At 46.3% G+C, this 25415-nt stretch overlaps 1 protein-coding gene across 1 annotated transcript; it reads right to left on the reverse strand.

The window, feature by feature from the left end:
- Positions 1-331: 331 nt before the first annotated feature.
- Positions 332-25064, reverse strand: LOC308676289 (uncharacterized protein; the record flags this gene model as incomplete). The annotated part of the gene is made up of 6 exons (XM_081342102.1): positions 332-1388; positions 2579-2633; positions 3385-3519; positions 4724-4825; positions 7418-7694; positions 24792-25064. The coding sequence occupies 5 exons, from the start codon at positions 25062-25064 to the stop codon at positions 2581-2583; spliced, it is 840 nt and encodes a 279-aa protein (XP_081198228.1). The 3' UTR covers positions 332-1388; positions 2579-2580.
- Positions 25065-25415: the final 351 nt, after the last annotated feature.

A 25415-nucleotide genomic window follows, 5' to 3' on the forward strand; every position in this document is an offset into this window, starting at 1 on the left:
TAACTGAAAATAGCCAAGATTGATCGAGACACTGATTTATTCATTAGCACAGTATTTACATGCTCTGATGTCCAGCAGATTTTAAATGTAGTGTTTCCTACCATCTGCTACCTTTTAACTGGAGATTTTACTTGGATTATTGAAACATATAATATATGCTTTACAACTTAGTTGGTGCAGGAGAGGAGACACAAGTGAGAATGCCTCTGCCTCCACTTAGAAATCTCATCATGCTGAACCACCTTACAGGATTCATAAAAAGAGACTCGTCTCATTTATGCGAAACGCTTTAAAGGTTAAAAAAAAATAGAATCTCACACTAAACCTTAAGATGATTTATTCAGCTTCAGCTTTTTGTATCATGCAAATCTGGCCAATTGTGGTTTATTTAATACATCAAACAAACTTTGATTTAGAATGTTGGTCAATATCAAACCCATCAACATTCACATTCACTTCCTGGGGACAATTCGCAACATGTTCATACCAAACTTAAGCATTTTTATTTTCAGTTCACAAATGCTGTGTCAGGAAATGAAAGTCTTTTTTCCCCCTCTTTTTTTTCTGAATGCAGTTTAAAAAAAACAACCCAATCACACCATAAAATTAAAATTCTCTTATGAGAGCAGGAGACATAAATAGAATCTCAACAGGCAGCACCAAAGGGAAGGGAAAAAGAGAAGAACGGATACTGAGGAAAATCAGAGGAAACAAACTGGTGCCTTCCTTATGGAGCAAAACACCCATAAAACTAAGGCAACCAGTGATTTTTCATGGCATTATGGGAGTTGTAGTCCAGAACGTCTGGAGCTACACCTAAATTGTCTTTCTGATATAGTGGCCAGCCACTGATTGGAAAAAATGGTGCGGGAAGCTCTGTTGAGGCTAGTCCATATTCCTCTTTCATGGAGAGTTCTAGCACCCAATATCTCTCTATATACAGATAATCTAAAAATCACATTCATTTTTTTCCTTAAAATGTTCCCCGGAGGGAAACGACAAAGGAGGAGGCCCACAATGCAGATCTAGGAACTGCAAAGTTCCCCAAACTGTAACCCCTGTAGAAAAATAAATCACCCCAATATGAGGCATTAGGCCTGGGGTACGTATGTGCCAGAAGTGAGGTTTTTTTCCCCTCCTCTCACAGCACAAAACGTTTAACAAGGAAGATGGTCACCCTTTCCCCAGAGGGGGCCTGTTTCCTGAAATGGGAACAAGAGACAGTAGGTTTCACAGCCCGTTGCTGAGTGTGCAAAATGTAAGGCCCCAGAATGCCAGGGCAGGTGAACGACGTCTCTCCTGCAGCTTCAAGAAAAGTCGAGGTAACCAAAAGTGACGTTTTCTTTGCTGTTTCCTGAATCTGAAGTGGTGAAAAAAAAACAACAGATCTGTGGGGGGGAAAAAAGAACAACCCATAAGATAAATTTGCACTCAGTGTGATTCTTTCTTCTTGTCCCTCCAAAATTCCTATCACTCTATGGCAGTGTTTCTTCAACTTGGTTACTTGAAGGTGTGTGGACTTCAACTCCCAGAATTCCCCAGTCAGCATGTTGAAGTCTACACATCTCAAAGTGGCCAAGGAGGGCAACTGGTTGGGAATGGTAGCTGGGATATGCCGAAACATATCAGAATATATTATTTTGGGAAAGCAAAGCATTGGAAACAGACTGGTTAAACTAGAGGTTGGGACTTTTCTTGGACCAGATTGGCCTACCTCCCAGGGTTGTCATGAAGTTTAAAAAAGGGCCATGGTGCCTTTTATCTATTATTTATTTGTTGGATTTCTTATTCCCACTTTTACGACGATACCCTTATTTCAGCAAATCTGATGAAGAGCAGAATGTTTTAAAAACAAAAATACCTCAAGTATGAACATTGAGGGCTCCTTGCCGCTCTCTTAGCTAGCTTGTTTTCTTGCAGATGTTTCATTACCCAAACTAGGTAACATCATCAGTACAAGGAGTATGTATGAAATGGAATACATACTGCTCATTCCAAGTATGACGTTGGAGATTTTCAGAGAGGGTATAAGATCAACAAAACAATCCTAGGCAGCTTTACTCAGAAGTTACACTTAATCAGGGGTTAGTCCCAATTAAATATGTGAACTAGGAAAACCTTGAGATTATTCAAACATGAAAGTGCTTAGGAATGAACACGGAACTATGCCCAAGGGGGAAAAAAAGAGACTTCTGTTATCATAGTATGACTTCATTGTACTTCACACAAATATACCAAGCTTCTGTAAATGTTTCACTATCTAGAAAAAAAGGTTTTCTGCTCAAGGTCACTGGGCAGGTTTCTGAAAAAGAGGGCAAGCTAAACCCGTTGTTTGTTTTTGAGAACTAGAAACTTGGTTTCTCTTTCCACTTCTTAAAGTGTCGCTTTATTTCTTTATTCGTTTACGTATTTAATTTGCCACTCATCTCGCCACAGGCAACTCTGGGCGGCTTACAATATTAAAGGCAATAAAACCAATAGATATTTCTAATAAAAATAGTAAAAGTGTTCTGCCCACAGGCAGAAAGGAAGGACGGACTAGGAAAGGAACTGGGGATTAGGAGTATCTTGATCTCACCTTCAGTGTATCAGTGATTCTTGAGCTGAATGGCCTCCAGTTTCTTCAATTGGGGCTGGAAAGAGAGTAAAAATATGGTTAAAAGTTTATCAGTGTGACAGAGAGGTAGATACTCGGCTGCAGAGATGTTCGCTGTTCAGTAGTCTTTGAATTACAATGACAATTGGGACTAGAATTTCTGTTGCTAAGCGTGGCAAATGGTAAGTGCATCATGCCCAATTTTTATGACCTTTTTTGACACAATTGTTAAGCAAGCCACTCCAGTTGTCAAGTGAGTAACACGGCTGTTAAGTGAATCCATCTCCCCCCACTATCTTTGCAGAGCTGTGGTGGCGGAGTGGTTAGAATGCAGTATTGCAGGGTAATTCTGCCGGCTGCCAGTAGTTCGATCCTCACCAGCTCAAGGTTGACTCAGCCTTCCATCCTTCTGAGGTCGGAAAAGTGAGAATCCAGATTGTTGTGGTGCAACAGGCTGACTCTGTAAACCGCTTAGAGAGGGCTGTAAAGCACCGTGAAGCTGTATATAAGTCTTAAGTGCTATTGCTATTGTTGGGAGCCAGCTGGGAAGGTTGCGAAGGGCAATCCTATGACCCTGGCACGCTGGTAAATACGTGCCAGTTGCCAAGCACCCAAATTTAGATCATGTGACTGTGGGGATGCTGCGACGGCCCGTAAGTGTGAAGACCCACTGTAAGTCATTTGCCATTGCAACTTCAAATGGTCACCAAATTAATGGTTGTAAGTCGAGGACTAGCTGTGGCAACAATTTCAACTAGAATGAAATATCACCAAAAGGAAAAACTTACTGGTGAACTTTTCTCGCCTTCGGCAGCGGGCATAAATGATTGTGCCCGCAATGATGCTAGCCAGAAAAACAGCTCCAAGCGATGCCCCAACTAGCACCCACAGATTGAGGCCGTTGGTGGGCTGGGGGTCTCCACCTGCAAGAATGAGGAGAGAAGAACACCTTAAATTCACCGGAAAAAAATAGCCTTTAGTTGATCCCAAAGGATCTTTGGCTGATGCAGCCAATTTCTTAATCTGAAACAGACATCTACTGTTTAAAAATACTTTCCCTTCCTGCCTACCTAGGCCCCTCAAGGCAGAGTTGCCACAAGCAGCGGAATAAAACTGTATACAAAGACTTTACTTTTTCCAGTTTTAAATGTTGGAATAGAGGTGGGGGAAAAATAAAACCATTATCTTTTTCATTGCCAGCAGCACAACGGCAAAACCCTGCTCATAAAAAGGCTGGCCAAAAACTAAGCCTCTGAGTCTTTCTGAACTCTTAATTAACTCCAGGCCCCCAGAAAGAATGAGCTTTCAGATGACGGAGAGCAGCAACTAGAGATTTGAACGGCGGCATCAGTGGCTGTTCTCAGGATTGGTGGAAGATGCTAACGCTTGCTTCCATTTATATATTTATTTATTACATTTATATGCTACCGTCCTGTTATCAAGCTACCACTTGCTCCCAAAAGAAAGTGTGTGTGGAGGGGAAATTAAAAACAAAGACTATAGTTAGCAGACCTACAGCTAATAGAAGTGGGCTCAGTATCCTCAAAAGCCAAGATGGCAGCCACAATCATGTGACAGAAGCCCCGCCCCTTCATGGCTGCTGTGGAGATGTGATTGTGCAACCCAGGTACAAATGGGGAAAAGTTTTAATCAATGGTTGAGGCTGAATTTTTCACTTTTTTAACCATCCCTGAATAAACCTTGGCCCTCGCTTGCCCAAAATTGGGAAAAGAAAGAGGGCTGCCTTCTCCGGTGGCAGATGTGACAGGGAAGGGAATCACACTAGCTCTATACAGGTATATGGGATGGCATTATGAGTGCCGTCTGACCTGCCTGAGAGATTGGGATCCTGTCTCCAGATTAATTGATTATTGGCTTTTGATTATGCAACGACAGGAAGCAGCATCTTGACTTTGGGCTCTGGGGCAAAATGTCCCAGGCCGGGCCTGCACTCAACCGTTCCACCATCCAAACATTCAACCCCAAAGAATCATATGTTGTAGCATCAGGCTGAACATCCAGCCACTATCCTCTCTCCCAGAGTGCTCCAGGAGCTATCTCGGCAATATCAAAGATGTATGGAGCCCTCCTCCACCACAGTACCAGGCGCAGTTAGGAGCCACTTACAGGTAGAGCAAAAATCGTTCTTATTTTGATGTTGGCACACTGAGCAGTCCATGCACTTTTCCAAGTCAGGACTCCAGGACTGGTCTCCAGGACAGCTAGTTTCTGAGGGGGAAAAAATAATAATAATCAGAAAGCGAGTTGAGAGTTCACCCACCCTCCTTTTCACACGAACAGCATCAGAAAGTTTCTGCCTTCCTAAAGGAAAGTGGAATTAACCAAAGTTCTGGTATTTCTGATTCTGCCCGCTTGCAGGTATGTTGGACTCCAGTTCCAATAGTCCCTGTCTTCCTAGGGTTATGGACCCAGATTGTTGGGGGCAATAAGCTGACTTTGTAATAATGCCGCTTGGGGTGTGTGTGTGAAAGCCCTAATAAGCAGGCATATACATAGAATGAAAACTACTGCTAAGCTTGTAAGCCGTCCTGAGTCTTCGGAGAAGGGCGGGATATAAATGGAATTAAAAAAAAAAAATAAATTGAAATCCAGCATGTTTTCAGCCATAGTTGCTTTCCTAAAAATTCATTAATTTTAGGAAGGAAGGAAGGAAGGAAGGAAGGAAGGAAGGAAGGAAGGAAGGAAGGAAGGAAGAAAGAAAGAAAGAAAGAAAGAAAGAAAGAAAGAAAGAAAGAAAGAAAGAAAGAAAGAAAGAAAGAAAGAAAGAAAGAAAGAAAGAAAGAAAGAAAGAAAGAAAGAAAGAAAGAAAGAAAGAAAGAAAGAAAGAAAGAAAGAAAGAAAGAAAGAAAGAAAGAAAGAAAGAAAGAAAGAAAGAAAGAGAAAGAAAGTCATGAGAAGCATTATCAGCTGGGTGAAAATAGGAAAGTAAAATAAGGATAAGATTCAGAAATGGGGGGGCATTGCACTTAATCCATGTGATCCCAGTCCCCCCCCCATGACACCAGGGCTATTTCCAGAGGCATAACGTCACTGGGGTGAGTGGATATTGTGTTTCACCCCGAAACGTGAACCACTGTTAGGAACAGGAGAACATGGGGGGGGGAGGGAGGGGTCAACTCAGGGAGCATCACATGGCAAAATGGGACGGGAGGGGGTTAAAAGGAGAGGGAGCCTTTCTCCCTCCCCCCCTCCCTCCCTGCCATCACGTTCCTCACTTTTAAATGACTTCATTGATAAAACATGCCCCGAGCGAGCAGGCAACCAGATGGCGCTGAGCCCAGAAGCGAGTCGGACCGATGACTCAGAGCGGGTCGCATGACGCCGACGTCAGACCGCCCGCCGACCCCCACCCCCCCCACGCTTGTCTCACTTGCGGGAATAAGAGACGCCCCTCGACTTTTATCCGGAGAGCCCGCCAATAGGAAAGAGGCAGGGTCGAGCGGGGCGGGGCCTTGCATTCATAAACATTCCAATTCTGACAACTTCTGTGATTGATTTCGCGGGGAGGGGCGGGGCTTTAACTCAGCGCAGGAATTTGCCAGCAGCTGATAAGAAAGCGCCACTAAGCATGTGCAGATTGCTTAGTTCAGGGGTGAACTGTTATTCTACTTATTTCTTTAGATTTTTCTTTTATCCCGCTTTTATTACTTTTATAAGTAACTGAAGGCGGCGAACGTGCACAAAACCCTTTCCCACTTTTATTATTAATTTATTATATAGATAGATAGATAGATATAGATATAGATATATAAATATATAAATATATAGATATATAGATATATATATAGATATAGACATAGATATAGATATAGATAGATATATAGATATATGGATATAGATATATAGATATATAGATATATATAGATATAGATATAAAAATAATAAATTAATAATAAAAAGTGGGAAAGGGTTTTACGCACGTTCGCCGCCTTTAGTTACTTATAAAAGTAATAAAAGCGGGATAAAAGAAAAATTATACTGTGTTCATTTTCGTAAATCTCCTAGCCGACATCGTTCCGTTAGCGACTCCTTAACAGGTAAAAAGATTCAAGAGGTTCAGCCCTGAGACGTAAAAAAGCCGTGATAGAGAGAGTTGCACCTGCTGAAAAACTGTGCAGGGAATCTTTGTTAGACTGAGAAGATGACCGCGCCGACTTTATACTGAATCTCTCTCCTGCTTGGAGGGTTCGCAGATCTAAGTCTTTACAATTAACATCACGTGTGAACGCACCGCGCTTTGCGCGGAACGCACCCCAGCATCTGTATCAACTAGACTAGAAAGCTGGGTTATTGGGGAAACCGGCATACTTGGACTAGTTAAAAATCGCTGCGAGGTCCTCATTCCACGTTTTCTCCACAAAGGCAGCCACGGCCGTCCGCAAAGGTTTGGCCGGGACTCCTGACAAGCGGGTCTTGTAGTCAAATCACAAAAGGGATTCCGGACAAACTACATCCGTTCATTCATCCGTTCATTCAGATTCCTATGCTCATTCATTCACTCGCCAGCCCCCCCACCCCCCACCCCACCCCGCTCCTCTGTTTTACTTCTACCTGCCGGCTCTTCCTCATCCCTCCGAAGCCCTTCCCAAGGTCGCTTCAACCAGCGCTTGAACGGGACCGCGGCCGTTCAACAGGTAGAGAGAGCTTCGTGGCACCCTTCCCTACCAACCCTGAAAGCCGCACCTGTTTGCTCCACAGACTCTCCGGTTGTTGAAAAGTTTGCGGAGGGAGGAGAAAGGGAACCCCCCCCCCATACACACATATACACACGTCCTAAATGCTCCCTGATCCCCCATTTACCTGCGATGGGCTCTCCCCGGCCGGAGCCCAGCAACACGGGCAAGAGCCCCAGGATGACACCCCAGGCAAGCATGGCAGGTGGGTCTCGCTGCTCCTTCGCCGCCGCCGAGGATGTCCGATCGCCAGCGACTGACTGTCCGCCAGCCTCGCTCTGACTCAGTGCCGAAAACTCTCCCCGGCTCGCTTCGGCCCGGCTCGGCTCGGCTCCCGGCGAAAGACGCCCCCGCAGTCGGGGATTGGCGGGCGCGCGGCCAAGCTCCGCGTTCCATCCTTTGATCTGCGGGGGAGGTGCGGAGAGGGGGGGGGGAGAGAGAGAAGTGGGGGGGGGGAGCGGCAGCGAGTCAGCGCAGGAAAGGAAACGGCCCGGCCGGAGAAGGAAAGACGGGGGAGGCGGGGACAAGCAAGGGGGGGGAACACTCCAGCTTTGACCCGGCTCGGCCCGGCCCGGCTTCTCGGAAATCCCGCTGGGCTGGAAATCCTGTTGGCCCCTGGAACGGGACGCTTTCCGTCGATAGGGCTTTTCCTTTCGTGTTTCCAGCGGGGTGTTTTGAAGCCAGCAAGCATAAACCAATCACAATCGTAATCGTAATTTACAAAAAGTTGCAGGGCTTGGAACAGCATGTAATTTAAGATGGTAAACTTTTAACTAGTCCAGATGCGGGGTGGGGGGTGGGGGTGGTGGTGGTGTGTGTGTGGGGGGGGGGGGGACGGAATCCCACAGTCAGAAAAGTGCTGTACCCAAACACAGTTCACGCAGTCTGGTGCTCTTTATGTCAACAACAAAAAGAATAATGTAACATGACATAACATATATATTATATTATATTTTAATTATATCTTATATATTATAGAATATATAGATAGATAGATAGATAGATAGATAGATAGATAGATAGATAGATAGATAGATAGATAGATAGATAGATAGATAGAGCCTTGGTGGAGCAGTGGGCTAATGCCTCCTTAAGTAACACCAGCTGCCTGCAATTAGTGCAGGTTCGCATCCCACCAGGCTCAAGGTTGACTCAGCCTTCCATCCTTCCGAGGTAGGTAAAATGAGGACCCAGATTGTTGGGGGCAATTAAGCTGACTTTGTAATAATGCCGCTTGGGGTGTGTGTGAAAGCCCTAATAAGCAGTCATATACATAGAATGAAGGCTACTGCTAAGCTTGTAAGCCGCCCTGAGTCTTCAGAGAAGGGCAGGATATAAATGGAATTAAAATAAAAAAAATAAAAAATAGCAAATTGTATCTGGGAGGTACTGACGAACTTGCTCTGAGGTTTTTGCTCGGGCAGTTATTTATTTAGGGGTTGCTATACCTTGTAGGGACACGGTGGCTCAGTGGGTTAGGACCCTGAGCTTGTCGATCAGAAGGTCGGCAGTTTGGCGGGTCGAATCCCAACTGCCGCGTAACAGAGTGAGCGCCTGTGACTCGTCCCAGCTTCTGCCAACCTAGCAGTTGTGCCAACCTAGCAGTTTGAAAGCACGTAAAAATGCAAGTAGAAAAATAGGTACTGCTCCGGTGGGAAGGTAACAGCGTTCCGTGCGCCTTTGGCGTCTAGTCATGCCGGCCACATGACCACGGAGACGTCCTCGGACAAGCACTGGCTCTTCGGCTTTGAAAAGGAGTCAGAAACGACTAGCACGCATGTGCGGGGGAACCTTTACCTTGTAATTTACAAGGTACTAGTGTTGTGTCTGTAGTTTAATTAAATGGGCCTTCCTAGAAGCGGGAAACTCTGAGTGCAATTATTGGCTGGTGCAATTTAAGCGGGAGTTTCTGGGCTGGGGATTGGCCACTGTTTGAATGTAGCAGACTATATAAGGGGGAGTTAAACGGTTAATTGCCAGTTGACTTATGTGTGTGTTAATAAACGTTCTTGCATTAAACCTCACGGTGTCGATCGTCTATACGAACCTAACAATTGGCGACGAGGATGGGATAGACGGCGGATCAGTGAAGGAACGGCGAAAGTCAGCTGTGTGCAAGGCGGAAAAAATTTGAACACAGTCAACCAAAGTACAACGTTGCCGAATAAAATCTAATAATGGCACAAGTCGGCTCGCTGAAAGAGTTTGATCCGCGATTTCCAGAAGACTGGGAAGAATATGTTGGCCAGGTGGAAGGGTTCCTGCTAGTAAACGGCATTACGGACGACAGAAAGAAAGCCGCGGCTCTTTTGACCATTAGCCCGTGTATCGGATTGCTGTCGGCCTGTGTCAACCGCTGCCGGTATCCAGCGTCTCGTATGCAGACTTATTGGCTAAATTGAAGGTTCACTTCACGCCAAAAAGGTCTGAATTATTTTGGAGACGGATTTTCGAAAAAAGGAATCAAAGACCTGGCGAATCGATTACACAGTTCGTGGCAGCGGTGAGAGAGGCGGCCTTGAGGTGCAAATATGACAACCTCGAAATTAGGATTCGAGATCGAGTGGTGCTCGGCTTGCGGGACGAAAATCTACAAAATCGAATAATCGCTAAGCCCACTGGAGATCTGCAGGAAGTCCTCGAGTTACTAACGTATGAATCAACGGGAACGCGAGACCCCCCCCCGCAATAGCATGGGCTCTTCAGCCGAAATCAATCTTGAAAGCCATGTGGACAGCGGGGAGGTGGATCAGCAATGGGAGGCCGACATAGCTGAGATCTCCAGACGATTCGGTAAGATGGCAGCCAGACCACCGCGCACCGAAGTACCTGACCAGGCCCGGAGACAACAGCCACAAGCAGCGCAAAGATTACCTCGAGACAGCCAGCCCAGACCGAGAGACTCGGACACCAGATGCGGTAGCTGTGGGGGTAACCACCCCAGATCAACTTGCAGATTCCGCGCAGCAAAATGCAGATCGTGTGGAAAGACCGGCCACATCCAGGCCATTTGCCGCAACAGGACGCGAGACAACCGAATCCACGAAATGGACATATGGGCCGAAGGTAAGGTAACCCCCTGGGATCGTGGCATAGAGACCCCTAGACCTAGGGCACGACAATCCAACCGCGGGGAGGGGGTGAGAGTCAACCACATAGGACAACAAAAAATCAATCACATACTGAGGCCTAAATTAAAAATTGTAGTACAATTGCAAGGGATACCCTGCAAAATGGAGGTAGATTCAGGGGCCTCAGTATCAATAATTTCATGCGAAACCCTGAAGCACATTGAACGGAAAAGTGGTCACAAAATTCCACTTAAACCGACCGGAATCCAGTTAGCCGATTTCCAAAAATCCCCCATAACTATTAAGGGTAAAATCACCATTAGGGTTACTTATAAGGGGTTCAATGGGTCATTGGACCTGTTAGTGACCGAGGGCCAAAGAACTAGTTTAGTAGGCCTTAATTGGTTCCCTGCTTTAGGAATTTGGGTAGGGGGAATAAATACAATTCAAAGTAAGACCCTCAAATTTGTCTGCGATGAATTCGCAGACGTATTTGATGGATCTTTAGGTAAATATAAAGGCCCCCCCATTAATTTTAATTTGGACCCCGCAGTAAAACCTATTAGATTGAAGGCCCGGAGGGTGCCTTTTGCCCTTAAACAAAAAATCGAGGCCGAGCTTGATAAGCTTGTAGGCCAAGGGGTGCTAGAACCGGTCGAGGGAGGCCTGTGGGAGACACCAATCGTCACACCCCTAAAACCTAATGGGGATGTGAGGATTTGTGCCGATTATAAAGCCACTCTAAATTTAGGAATGAAAAAACACGCTTACCCGGTCCCAACGGTGAAGCAGGTCCTCGCGATGATCCAGGACGGCGCCATCTTTGCCAAGCTCGACTTGGCGCAGGCGTATTTACAGCTTACTGTGTCTAAGGAAGCCGCCGAGGCCCAAACGATTGTTACCCACAAGGGGGCGTTTCGAGTTCACAGGCTTCAATTTGGAATTGCAGCAGCTCCAGGCATCTTTCAGGAGGTGATGGAGAGGACCTTAAAGGGCATACCAGGTGTATGCCCTTACTTTGATGATGTCCTGATTGCTGGAAAAACTGAAGAAATTTTAGCTGACCGGTTGGAACAGGTATTGGGGAAATTTAGAGCTGCAGGACTTAAATTAAAAAGGGAAAAATGTTTTATTGGGGTTAAATCAACAGAATTTTTAGGGTTTAGAATTGATGAGAAGGGCATTCACCCAACAACTGAAAAAAATAAAGCAATTAAATTGGCACCTGAACCAAGGAACAAGGCTGAATTACAAGCCTTTTTAGGATTAGTTAATTTTTATCATACATTTTTACCACATAAAGCTGCTATTGCTGAACCATTGCATAGACTTTTAGACAAGAAAACCCCTTGGCAATGGCAGGAAAAACATAGAATCAGTTTTCAAACTTTAAAGGACATCTTGTCTAGCCATTCCACTGTTACACACTTTATTGAAAACAAGCCAATTTATTTAGCGTGCGATGCTTCACCTTATGGTGTTGGGGCTGTCATCAGCCATATGAATGACAAGGGTCAACAAAAGCCAATTGCATATTATTCCAGGACGCTTACAAAAGCTGAAAGGAATTATGCCCAAATTGACAGGGAAGCCTTAGCAATAGTGGCAGGTGTAAAAAAGTTCCATGATTACCTTTATGGTAGGAACTTTACTATATACACTGACCATAAGCCCTTACTGGGATTGTTTACCACGGATAAGCAGACACCTCAGATCATGTCTCCCAGGATGCTTAGGTGGTCTATTTTCCTGTCAGCACACTCGTTCTCCCTAAAACATAGACCAGGCAAAGAGATGGGCCATGCAGATGCTTTAAGCAGACTGCCTCTATCTGACACTGAGGGTGATCCTGCACCAGCGGGCCAGATATTGTCCTTACATGAAATACCTGAGTGCCCGTTAACTGCAAAGGACATTGCAGCAGCCACTAAGAAAGATCTAATACTTAACAGAATTTCAGCCTGGGTTCAAGGGGGATGGCCCAATAAAAATCCGGACCCTAAATTCACACACTATTTTAGGAGAAAAGATGAATTATCATCTCATTTAGGATGCATTTTGTGGGGCAGCCGAGTAGTGATACCAGAGATTCATAGGAAGCCAGTATTAGCTGAATTACATGAAGGTCACCCGGGAATAGTACGCATGAAGGCTCTGGCTAGAAGCCATTTGTGGTGGCCTGGGTTAGACTCAGCAATTGAAGAGTGCGTAGCCGGGTGTTATGTATGCCAACGATCTAGGCCAGAACTGGCTCACATGACAACCCATAAGTGGGAGGTGGCTAGGAATCCTTGGTCCCGAATTCATATTGACTTCGCAGGGCCATTTCAGGGCCTAACCTTCCTAGTTGTGGTAGACAGCTTTTCCCGGTGGTTGGAGGTTGTGCCTGTTAAGTCAATGTCGTTGGCAACAACAATCCAGGTTTTAAGGGGCCTCTTTGCCACCCATGGGTTACCTGATGTGATTGTCTCTGACAATGGGCCCCAATTCACCTCTGCTGAATTTCAGGATTTCCTCAAGGCCAATTGGATTAGGCACACGACTTCGGCACCCTTTCACCCGTCCACTAATGGCTTGGCTGAACGCAACGTCCGAACAACAAAAGACGCTCTGAAACGAATCATCCGCGGCAACTGGCAACAGAGATTGGCACAATTCCTTCTGTCACAGCATACTACACCGTGCACAGCTACAGGGAAGAGCCCGGCTGAAATGAGGTGGGGAAGAAGATTAACTACAAAGCTGGACAGACTTCACCCTGATAGACTACCCACAGAAGCAGAGGCGGTTATACCAACCCGGTCTCTCAACATCGGGGACTTAGTCTGGGCCAGGAACTATGGTCCAGGGGACAAATGGGTACCGGGAGCGGTCATTGATGTCACGGGGCCGTTATCTTACACTATTGAGGGGGAAGGGAATAGAGTAATTAAGAGACATATTGACCAATTAAGGAAAAGGGCCCCAGAAATTGTGCAAAATGATGTGGGCCAATACACACAGGCTCAGGATGTTACATCCAATCCTGACCACCCTAGCTCAGCAACTACTGGGTATGGAGAGGTAGGAGTGGAAACGCAAACCAGGCTACCAAACACAGTGCCTCAGCTGGGCAATGATGATTGGGAGTTGTTTCCAGTGGGTAGCTCAAGTATATCTCATAGACGTCCAGTACAACAACAACAAACACAACAACAACAAAACAAAACTCAACAACATCAAAACACTAACATTGTGTCATCAGAGCCCTTGGCCCAAACATCTGAGACAATAGCCAATGGCCAGACAGCAAATGAGACTGTTGCCAACAAGAGTAATAGATACCCTACCAGGGTTCACAAGCCACCATTATATTTGAAAGACTATGTTAATAAATAACATTAGTGGGGGGGAAGGGGTGTTGTGTCTGTAGTTTAATTAAATGGGCCTTCCTAGAAGCGGGAAACTGAGTGCAATTATTGGCTGGTGCAATTTAGGCGGGAGTTTCTGGGCTGGGGATTGGCCACTGTTTGAATGTAGCAGACTATATAAGGGGGAGTTAAACGGTTAATTGCCAGTTGACTTATGTGTGTGTTAATAAACGTTCTTGCATTAAACCTCACGGTGTCGATCGTCTATACGAACCTAACAACTAGCCTTTTTTATTTTTATTTTTATGTCTTTATTGTTTCATTTCCCACCTTTATTCTGTATAACTCAGGACAGGGGTTCAAGATGCTCGTTCTTCCCATTTTTCCCACAGCAACCCTGCGAGATGGACTGGGCTGGGAGGGGAATGGTCCAAACTCACCCAGCTGCCTTTCATCCCTAGAATTTATCATTTCCTAATTTCTAAGCCAGCACCTTAAACACTAACAGGGGTAGGCAACCTTGGCTCTTTTATGACTCGTGGACTTCAACTCCCAGAATTCCTGAGCCAGCCATGCTGAGGCGAAAGGAAGAGGTTTCCAAGCTGAGCCATGCTGGCTCAGGAATTCTGGGAGTTGAAGTCCACGAGTCATAAAAGAGCCAAGGTTGCCTGCCCCTGCACTAGACCAACCTGATTGTCCTACTGGTAACGTTAGAAACCATGGGCAGCTTGTCCCTCCAGGATCTTATCCAGCTCCCTTTTAATACTGTCGCAATTGGCTGCCATCCTGGGTGGTGTGCAAAAGGTCCCTGCATTTAGTTTCAGTGTGTGACCTTGAGCCTTCATGGTGTGAGAGAAGGAGAAAGGGAGAAATCTCTCAGGCCAACTACGTGCATGGTTTAAATATTTATCATGCAAGAAATATATTAAATTCCTGTGAACTTCGAAAGCATGTCATAATTTCTGAATCCATTTTAGTGGAGGGGTGGGTGGGTAAAGCCTCCTTGTGGATCTTTGGTCTAGGACAGGGGTCGGCAACCTAAAAAAGTAAAAGAGCCACCGGGAACCGGTTCCATCACAAATTTAAAAAACTGGGAGCCGCGTGCGTGTGTCCATGCACGCGCATGCGCAAAAAAACATTTTGTGCATGCGCAAAATGGTTTTTTGCGCATGCGCGGATGCACGCGGTCACCATTTTTTTTTTAAAGTCAGATAGAACCGGTTCCCGGTTGCCCGACGGCGACGGCCCGTCTGCAAAGCTGCCGCTTTCGGCAGCTTTGCAGACGGGCCGCGGCAGCTTCATCAAAGAACGACGACGCGGCCCGTTCGCGCGGAGGTACGCGCGCACCTCTCCAAAGGTTTGGGGAGGTGCGCGCGCAGCTCCGCCCATTCGGGGAGGTGCGCGCGCACCTCTCGGAACGGGCCGCGGCGTCGCTCTTTCAGGAAGCTGCCGTGGCCCATCTGCAAAGCTGCCGCTTTCGGCAGCTTTGCAGACAGGCCGCGGCAGCTTCCTCAAAGAATGACGCCGCGGCCCATTTGCGCGGAGGTACGCGCGCACCTCTCCAAAGGTTTGGGGAGGTGCGCGCGCAGCTCCGCCCATTCGGGGAGGTGCGCGCACACTTCTCGGAACGGGCCGCGGCGTCGCTCTTTCAGGAAGCTGCCGTGGCCCATCTGCAAAGCTGCCGCTTTCGGCAGCTTTGCAGACGGGCCGCGGCAGCTTCCTGAAAGAACGACGCCGCGGCCCGTTCGCGCGGAGGTACGCGCGCACCTCTCCAAAGGTTTGGGGAGGTGCGCGCGCACCTCCGCCCATTCGGGGAGGTGCGCGCGCACCTCTCCAAATGGGCGGTGCCACTCTCCATTTGGAGAGGTGCGCGCGCACCACTGCCCGTTTGAAGAGGTGCGCGCGCACCGGGCGGCTGGGAGCCGCAGGAGACGGCTCAAAGAGCCGCATGCGGCTCCGGAGCCACGGGTTGCCGACCCGTGGTCTAGGACTAGGTCAGGGGTAGGCAACCTTGGCTCTTTTACGACTTGTGGACTTCAACTCCCGGAATTCCTGAGCCAGCTGGCTCAGGAATTCTGGGAGTTGAAGTCCACAAGTCGTAAAAGAGCCAAGGTTGCCTACCCCTGGTCTAGCTAAATGCATGGTTTTGCCCTTTCATACTCTTGTGCCTTCAAGAACTTATTGTTCCCATCAGCCACAGCCAGTGCTTGCAGAAGGATGGAAATTGTAATCCAGCCCATCAAGAGGGTGTGGGTGTTTCTATACATGTTGTAGGAGGTGTAATTGCCAGCCTTGGGTGATCTCTTTTTTCTACTGGATGGGATACCAACAGGAAAGCCCAAGAAGAAGACTGCTAAAATTCTACCATAAGAAGGCAGTTGTTAATTGCTTCTATGAAGTTAGTCCTTGACCTACAACCTTTCGTTTAGTGACCTTTCAAAGTTATAAGGCAGGGGGGTCAAACTCAATTTCACTGAGGGCCGCATCAGCATTGCAGTTGCCCTCAGGGGGCCGGGTGGGTGTGGCCAGGGTGGGCGTGGCCTCCTGGGTGGGCGTGGCTAGAGTGTGTATGGCCTGGGTGGGTGTGGCCAGCTCTACATTGTTCGCATCAAGGGTGCCTATGGGGGCTTGGGCAGGAGTGGGACAGATCTGAGGGTCTCTGGCAGAAGGAGGATCTCTGGGCCAGGGCCAAGGCAGCGGAGGCCGTTCCCTCACTGTTTGCAGGATGACTTCGCGGGCCGCATGAAACCACTTCGAGGGCCGGATCTGGCCCCCGGGCCTTGTGTTTGACATGTCTGTTATAAGGGCACTGAAAAAAGTGACTTATGTCCATTTTTCACACTTAGGAAAACTTCGCAGCATCCCCATGGTCACATGATCAAAATTCAGACGCCTGGCAATTGGCTCATATTTATGACGGTTGCAGTGTCCCGAGATCATGTGATCACCTTTTGCGAACTTCTGAGAAGCAAAGTCAATAGGGAAGCCAGATTCGCTTTACAACCATGTAACTAATTTAACTGCTGTGATTCACTTAACAACTGCATCAAGAAAGGTCATAACATGGGGCAAATCTCACTTAACAAATGTTTCACTTAGCAAGAGAAATTTTGGGCTCCATTGTGATCATAAGTCAAGGACTATCTATACAATATTGCGCCAAGAAAATCATGTGGACCTATCCTTGTGGTCAACATGGATTGAATTCAAGAAAGATTTCATTTTTAAATTCTTTGAGAGGGAAAGAGAATGTGGTTGCTGGCATATAGAGAATGGATAGATATTTTTAAAAAATGCTTTTTCAACATACAGATTGTACAGAGAGATACTTTCATTTTGGGTCAATCCAAGTACTGAGGTTTTGGAGCAAATCCACCTGAGCGGGGGCAGAAATAGGACATTTTGGAAATTAAAACCAAAGAAACTTGGAGACATAATAATTGGATATTACTGGAACTGTCTAGACTGCAAGAAAGCAGTGCAACAGTCATGCAACAGATGAGAAAAGAGTTTTTAAAGGGAAAAAGAGGAGAAACAGGCTTCCTAACTTGGCTGAGGACAGGCCAAATTGAAATGTTATAAATTTGAAATAAAAGGTATGGGAGATTTACTTATCCGGAAGCAAAACTGCTTTATCAGAAGACATGATACAGATTTGAAAGTAATTTCTGTTTGAGACATCAAATGTTCTGGGCATGGACCAGCCTCCCAGTAACACTCTTTGTCTCTTCTGACTTATTTGGTATTCCTCCTGTGCTTTAGCCATCTTTGTCCATAATTATAGCAAAGTCAGGATTCCTTGTGGCTGGCCTAAAAGCATAATGGACAGTAAATCAGTGTTTTTCCAAACCTGACTACTTTATGCTGCATGGACTTCATGTCCCAGAATTCCTCAGCATGCTGGGATTTGAAGCTCATACTTCTTAAAATTGCCAAGTTCAAAAATTGAATTGAATACTTTATTTGGCCAAGTGTGATTAGACACACAAGGAATTTGTCTCCAGTACAGAAGCACTCAGTGTATATGCAAAGCAATAGATGGAATAATCCAGTCTGAACATCTGGCTGACTGGACAAACCATAATAATAGTAATACCACCAATAAAAGGGGGAGGTAAAGAAGGTAATAAAAAAGGATAAATAATACTGCTACACTGCTGTATTGTAAATACACAAAATTGTAGATAAATAGAATCACTGCTGTATTGTAGATACTCAGAGACATTCTCCCTCTCGTTATTTCAAGCTCTGGGAACAGCAAAAGTGCTGCATTTGAGGGTTTGAGCTGGAAAAATGGTAATCTGAAGAAGGGGGAGAAGCAGCAGAAACTGGGACAAATCCACCTGGCAAACAGATTTCCAAACATTTAATTTCTTTGCAAAATGCTTCATCTCTCCCTCCAATCTCAATTAATTCTTTGTCTTGGATGGTTAAAGATGATCCTTTTTCTTTGCCAACTGCCAGGAGCGAAGACATGGCCCACATTACACTGAGCGAAGAGTCAGCCCCAGGTGAACTGAATATGACGTTATAGATCTTCCAGATGTTGTCCTGGCTGGAAGTGTAGTGGATTCTAGCTCCCATAATTACAGGTAGTCCTCGATTTATGAACATTCATTTAGTCACTGTTTGAAGTTACAGTGGCACTGTAAAAAGTGACTTATGAGTGTTTTTCACATTTAAAACCATTGCAGCATCCCCACGGTCATGTGATCAAAATTGAGTCTCTTGGCCACTGGTTCACGTTGATGACGGTCGCGGTGTCCCAGGGTCACGCGATCACCATTTGCAACCTTCTGACAAGCGAAGTCGATGGGGAAGCCAGATTCACTTAGCAACCGTATCATTAAACTTAACCGCTGCAGTGTTTCACTTAACAACTCTGGCAAGAAAGGTTGTAAAATGGGGCAAAAGTCACTTAACAACTGTCTTGCTTAGCAACAGAAATGTTGGGCTCAATTGTGGTTGTAAGTCGAGGACTACCTGTGTCAGCCAGGGAGTCTGTGAGGTTCCATCCATCCAGGGAGGCAATTGACCTGTCATTTTAGATCTGTACTGATCAACTTATGTTAAAATGGACTCCCTTCACTCACTCCCAGTGGTCTCCCCTCCTTCGCTCCCAGAGGGCTAACCTCCCTCCCTCCTCCTCCATGGGCTATCCTCTTTTATTCTGGGTGGATTCCCCTCCTTTGCCCCCAGTGTCCAGTAAAGTCACATGCAACCTCACACATCTAACTATTAGTGCATATATTTCTTTGCCTTTCCGTCATTGGCTTCGTACCACAATGGAGGAATGCCCAGGGTTTCAATAGGCAGGAACTCGCTTCAGGGGGTTGTGCAACCTTAGAAATTCCCTGGTGACAAAGAGACCAGGCTGGTTGCCAAACTGTTGCAGCCATCTGGCAAGGCCCGGCCCTCCCGTTAGTTACCCTCCACTCTAGGCGTGTGACTCAGCAAGAGGGCAAGATTTGAAGTTGGCTCTTCCAGAGCCCAGGAGCAATTAAAAATATCCGGTTAAAATGCACGCTGCGCTCTCGGAAGTGCTTTTGTCTTTTAAGTAACCACTAAATACCGCCAGCTATGAGGCTGTCAGGCTGAAGATGGATGGAGATGAGCCACCTGGCGATTCCCAGATGTGGTTTGGACTCTAATTCCCATCAGCCCAGCCATCATGGAGCCCATTGTTTCCATGGTGGATAGTCGAGTCAGCCAGGTGTATTATGTGTGTGATGGAGGCTGGATAAGGTAGCTAGAAAGGGCTAGGAGGTTGTGGAACCCCTCACTCTTCATACAGCATATCCTTAATTGAGGCTTTGACACCTCAGCCAGTGCGGTTTCAGATGACTTTTACTACCCGTGCATCAGCCACACTCACTGCCTGGCGACTTCCAAAGCCTCCGGTCTGGATAACGGGGAATTAGCCTTCTTCTCTACCGCTGGTCTCCACAACCAGGGCGGGCCACTAGCTCATTCTTTATCAGCGATCTCAATCCCTGCCCGCGCCCGCCTCTGCGGCCTAAAGGAAGCTTAAAGCGGGGTTTGGGAGGCGGGAGTTCTCCCCGCTTCTTCCACTTTTAATCGCCCTTTTCTGTATCTTGAACTCGCATTTCCCCATGTCCCCGATGAGAGAGCCTTTAGCGCCACCTGCTGCTAGTCGGTTCCCCATTTGTAACCAAATAAGGGACCCTCTCTCTCTCTCTCTCTCTCTCTCTCTCTCTCTCTCTCTCTCTCTCTCTCTCTCTCTCTCTCTCTCTGTGTGTGTGTGTGTGTGTGTGTGTGTGTGTGAGAGAGAGAGAGAGAGAGAGAGAGAGAGAGAGAGAGAGAGAGAGAGAGAGAGAGAGAAGTTTTCTGGGCAAGATTTTCTTTCTTCCAGAATTGGCTTGTCTTGGCCTGCTTTGTAGGGCTGAGAGACTGTCTCTCTCTCTCCATCTCCCTCCTCATCTCCCTCCTATATACTAGCATAGGATTACATCCCACAATATACATCAAATGAGCGGCAGAAAGTAATTTAAACATAAATTGGTCTTCGGTCCTATATAGCCTGTCTCCAAAGAACACAAAACCCACATAAAATGGACTCCTCTAACATCCTAGTTCTATGCCTAGGGAAACATCTAGGTCAGGGGTAGGCAACCTCGGCTCTTTTATGACTCATGGACTTCAACTCCCAGAATTCCTGAGTCAGCCAAGCTGAGGAGAAATGGAGAGGTTTCCATGCTGAGCCATGCTGGCTCAGGAATTCTGGGAGTTGAAGTCCACGAGTCATAAAAGAGCCGAGGTTGCCTACCCCTGCACTAGACCAAATTGACTCAGGAATTCTGGGACTTGAAGTCCATGAGTCATAAAAGAGCCGAGGTTGCCTACCCCTGATCTAGGTCTTTTAACATCTGCAGGAAGTAAGCAGGATCGGGATTGTAAGAATTCTGGGATGGGAGGACAGGCTATGCTATTCCAGAGGAAGGATGACATTGGGAATAATGGGAATAAGCTTTACATCGTCTCAGTGATGATTAGAATATTTAGCGTGCGGCATAGAGTATATGGATAACAGTAGTAAAAATATATAAAAGGAGCATATAATGCTATGGTACGAAGAGCCTTGGTGGAGCAGTGGGCTAATGCCTCCTTAAGTAACACCAGCTGCCCGCAATTAGTGCAGGTTCGCATCCCACCAGGCTCAAGGTTGACTCAGCCTTCCATCCTTCTGAGGTAGGTAAAATGAGGACCCAGATTGTTGGGGGCAATAAGCTGACTTTGTAATAATGCCGCTTGGGGTGTGTGTGAAAGCCCTAATAAGCAGGCATATACATAGAATGAAGGCTACTGCTAAGCTTGTAAGCCGCCCTGAGTCTTCGGAGAAGGGCGGGATATAAATGTAATAAAAAATAAAAATAAAATAAAATAAATATGATGGAATATTTAGTCAATTTTGTAAGATATGAGGGATTCAAGAAGCTACATATGAGTTATGTTAGGTTCGGACAGACGAATGACACAGTGAGGTTTCTCAGTAAGAACGTTTATTAATACACATATGTCAACTGGCAACTGTCAGTTAAACTTCGGCTTATATACTCCGGAACGTTTGAACTGTAGCCAATCCCCAGCCCGGAATTTCCCGCCGTTTAAACATTAACCAATAATTGCAACCGTGTTTCTCGCTTCACAGAAACCTCTCATTAATTAACTACTGACACAACACCCCTTCCCCCCCAGATGATGTTATTTGTTAACGTAATCTTTCAAATATTTTGGTGGCTTGTGAACCCTTGAAGGATATCTATTGGCCTTGCAACTTACAGTTGTGTTTGCAGACTGGCTGATTGTTATGGGCCTAGATGTTTGGGACACTGACTCTGATAATGCTCTATCAGACAATTGTTGTTGTTGTTGTTGTTGCTGATGTTGTTGTTGCTGTTGTTGCCGCACAGGAACTGCTGGTCTTTCCATTGGAAACAACTCCCAATCGATTTGACCGTGCTGTGGAATTGTTTCTGCTAACCTGGGTTGAGTTTCCACTCCCCCCCCCAACAGCTGTAGTATCAGACTGGTTATGCCAGAATGTAGTGTCGCGCATGTGTTCATTTTGACCCGCATTGTCTAACACACTTTCGGGAACCCTCTTCCTTAATTGGTCAATATGTCTTCTGATTACTCTATTCCCTTCCCCCTCAATGGTGTAAGATAACGGCCCCGTTATGTCAGTGACTACCCCTGGAACCCATTTGTCCCCATGTCCATAGTTCCTGGCCCAAACTAAGTCTCCAATGTTGAGAGACCGGTTTGGCATGTCAGGTTCAGCAGTTGTGGGCATTCTGTCAGGGTGTAACCTGTCCAATTTAGTGGTTAGCCATCTGCCCCACCTCATCTCAGCTGGGCTTTTACCGGTAGCCGTGCAGGGAGTCGTGTGCTGAGCCAGCAAGAACTTTGCAAGTCTATGGTGCCAATCGCCACGTATGATCCGCTTCAGAGCGTCTTTTGTGGTTCTGACGTTGCGTTCAGCCAAGCCATTGGTGGAAGGGTGAAAGGGTGCCGACGTCGCGTGCCTAATCCAATTGGCCTTGAGGAAATCCTGAAATTCAGTAGAGGTGAATTGGGGCCCATTATCAGATACAATCACATCAGGTAACCCATGGGTGGCAAAGAGGCCCCTCAAAACCTGAATTGTTTTAGCAGATGACATAGTGGTAACAGGCACAACCTCCAACCACCGGGAGAAACTGTCCACCACAACTAAGAATGTTATGCCTTGAAATGGCCCCGCAAAATCAATATGTATACGAGACCATGGGTTCCTGGCCATCTCCCACTTATGTGTATGTGCGTGTGCCTGTTCAGGCCTAGAGCGCTGACACTGATAACACCCTGATACGCACTCTTCAATTGCCTTGTCTAACCCAGGCCACCACAAATGACTTCTAGCTAATGCCTTCATGCGGACAATCCCCGGGTGACCCTCATGTAATTCTGCTATTACAGTATTCCTGTGATGTTCAGGAATGACAACTCGGTTACCCCACAAGATGCAACCCAAATGAGATGATAATTCATCTTTTCTCCTAAAATATGGAGTGAAGTTAGGGTCAGGATTCTTATTTGGCCATCCACCTTGTACCCAGGTTGTAATTCTATTGAGGATTCGGTCTTTTTTAGTGGCATCAGCAATGTCTCTAGCTGTCAAGGGGCATTCAGGTATTTCTTGTAACGACAGAATTTGACCAACCGGCGCGGGGTCATCCTCTGTGTTAGATAAAGGTAGTCTGCTAAGGGCATCTGCATGACCCATCTCCTTGCCAGGTCTATGTTTCAAAGAGAATGAATATGCTGACAGGAAAATTGACCACCTAAGCATCCTAGGAGACATTATCTGGGGTGTCTGTTTGTCTGTGGTAAACAGTCCCAATAATGGTTTGTGGTCAGTGAATATGGTAAAGTTCCTACCATAAAGGTAATCATGGAACTTTTTTACTCCTGCCACTATAGCTAATGCTTCTCTGTCAATTTGTGCATAATTCCGTTCAGCTTTGGTGAGCGTCCTGGAATAGTATGCAATTGGCTTTTGATGGCCCTGATTATCCATATGGCTGATGACAGCCCCAACACCATAAGGTGAAGCATCACACGCTAAATAGATTGGTTTATTTTCTATAAAATGTGTAACCGTGGATTGGCTAGATAGAATATCTTTTAAGGTTTGGAAGCTAATTCTATGTTTTTCTTGCCACTGCCAAGGGGTTTTTCTGTCTAGCAATCTATGTAATGGTTCTGCGATAGCAGCTTTATGTGGCAAGAATGTGTGATAGAAGTTAACTAGCCCTAAAAAGGCTTGTAACTCAGCCTTGTTTTTAGGTTCAGGTGCTAATTTAATTGCTCTAATTTTTTCAGCTGTAGGATGTATTCCCTTTTCATCTATTCTAAACCCTAAGAATTCAGTGGATTTAACTCCAATAAAACATTTTTCCTTTTTTAATTTAAGTCCTGCCTCTCTAAATTTTCCCAGTACCTGTTCCAAACGATCAGCTAAAATTTCTTCAGTTTTTCCAGCAATCAGGACATCATCAAAGTAAGGGCATACACCTGGTATGCCCTTTAATGTCCTCTCCATCACCTCCTGGAAGATGCCTGGAGCTGCTGCAATGCCAAATTGCAATCTGTGGACTCGGAACGCCCCCTTGTGGGTAACAATCGTTTGAGCTTCAGCAGCTTCCCTGGAAACAGTGAGTTGCAAATACGCCTGCGCCAAGTCAAGCTTGGCAAAGATGGCACCGTCCTGGATCGTCGCGAGGACCTGCTTCACCGTTGGGACCGGGTAAGCATGCTTTTTCATTCCTAAATTCAGGGTGGCTTTATAATCGGCACAAATCCTCACATCCCCATTAGGTTTTAGGGGTGTGACGATTGGTGTCTCCCACAAGCCTCCCTCGACCGGTTCTAATACGCCTTGGCCTACAAGCTTATCGAGCTCGGCCTCGATTTTTTGTTTAAGGGCAAAAGGCACCCGTCGGGCCTTAAGCCTAATGGGTTTTACTGCGGGGTCTAAATTAAAATTAATAGGGGGCCCTTTGTATTTACCTAAAGACCCATCAAATAAGTCTGCGAATTCATCGCAGACAGATTTGAGGGTCTTATTATTAATAGTATTTATTCCCCCGACCCAGATTCCTAGGGCTGGGAACCAATTAAGGCCAATTAAACTAGTTCTCTGGCCTTCGGTGACTAATAAGTCTAAGAAGCCATTAAATCCCTTATATTTAACCCTAATGGTGACTTTTCCCTTAATGTGTATTGGAGTTTTTTGGAAATCCGCTAACTGAATTTTAGTCGAATTAAGTGGAATTCTACGGCCACTTTTAAGTTCAATATGTTTAAGAGTTTCACTAGAAATTATTGATACTGAGGCCCCAGAATCAACTTCCATTTTGCAGGGAATTCCTTGCAAATGGACTACAATTTTTAATTTAGGCCTCAGAATATGATTAATTTTTGGGTTCCCTATGTGGTTGACTCGCGCCACCTTCCCGCGGTTGGGGTAACGTGCCAAAGGTCTGGGGGTCTCAATGCCACGACAGTAGGGGGTTACCTTACCTTCGGCCCAAACGTCAATTTCATGGAGGCGATTGTCGCGAGGTCGGCTACGGCAAATGGCCTGGATGTGGCCCGTTTTCCCGCACATCCTGCATTTTGCGGAACGGAATCTACATGTTGCTCTGGGGTGGTTGCCCCCGCAGCTTCCACATCTGGTGTCTGTGTCGTGCGGTCTGGTCGGGTTGTCCCTCGGTTGTCTTTGCGGTGTTGTTGTCTGGTATCTGCGTCCCGGTTCTGGTGCTTCGTTGCGAGAGGGTCTTGCCGACATTTTCCCGAATCTTCTGGCGACTTCGGCTATGTCGGCTTCCCATTGTTGATCCACCTCCCCACTGTCCACATGGCTTTCAAGATTTATTTCGGCTGAAGTGCCCATGCTATTGCGGGGGGGGGGTCTCGACTACCACTTCCAGTAGATTCGTAAGTTAGCAATTCGTCGAGGACTTCTTGTAGATCCCCGGTGGGCTTGGCAATAATCCGATTTTGTAAATGTTCATCACGCAAGCCCAGCACTACTCTGTCTCGAATTCTGATTTCGAGATTATCATATTTGCAGCGCAAAGCTGCCTCTCTGACCGCTGCAACGAACTTCGTGATCGACTCGCCAGGTCTCTGATTGCGC

The sequence above is a fragment of the Vipera berus genome, assembly GCF_964194415.1.
Source record: "Vipera berus genome assembly, chromosome: W".
NCBI classification, from domain to species: Eukaryota; Metazoa; Chordata; class Lepidosauria; order Squamata; family Viperidae; genus Vipera; species Vipera berus.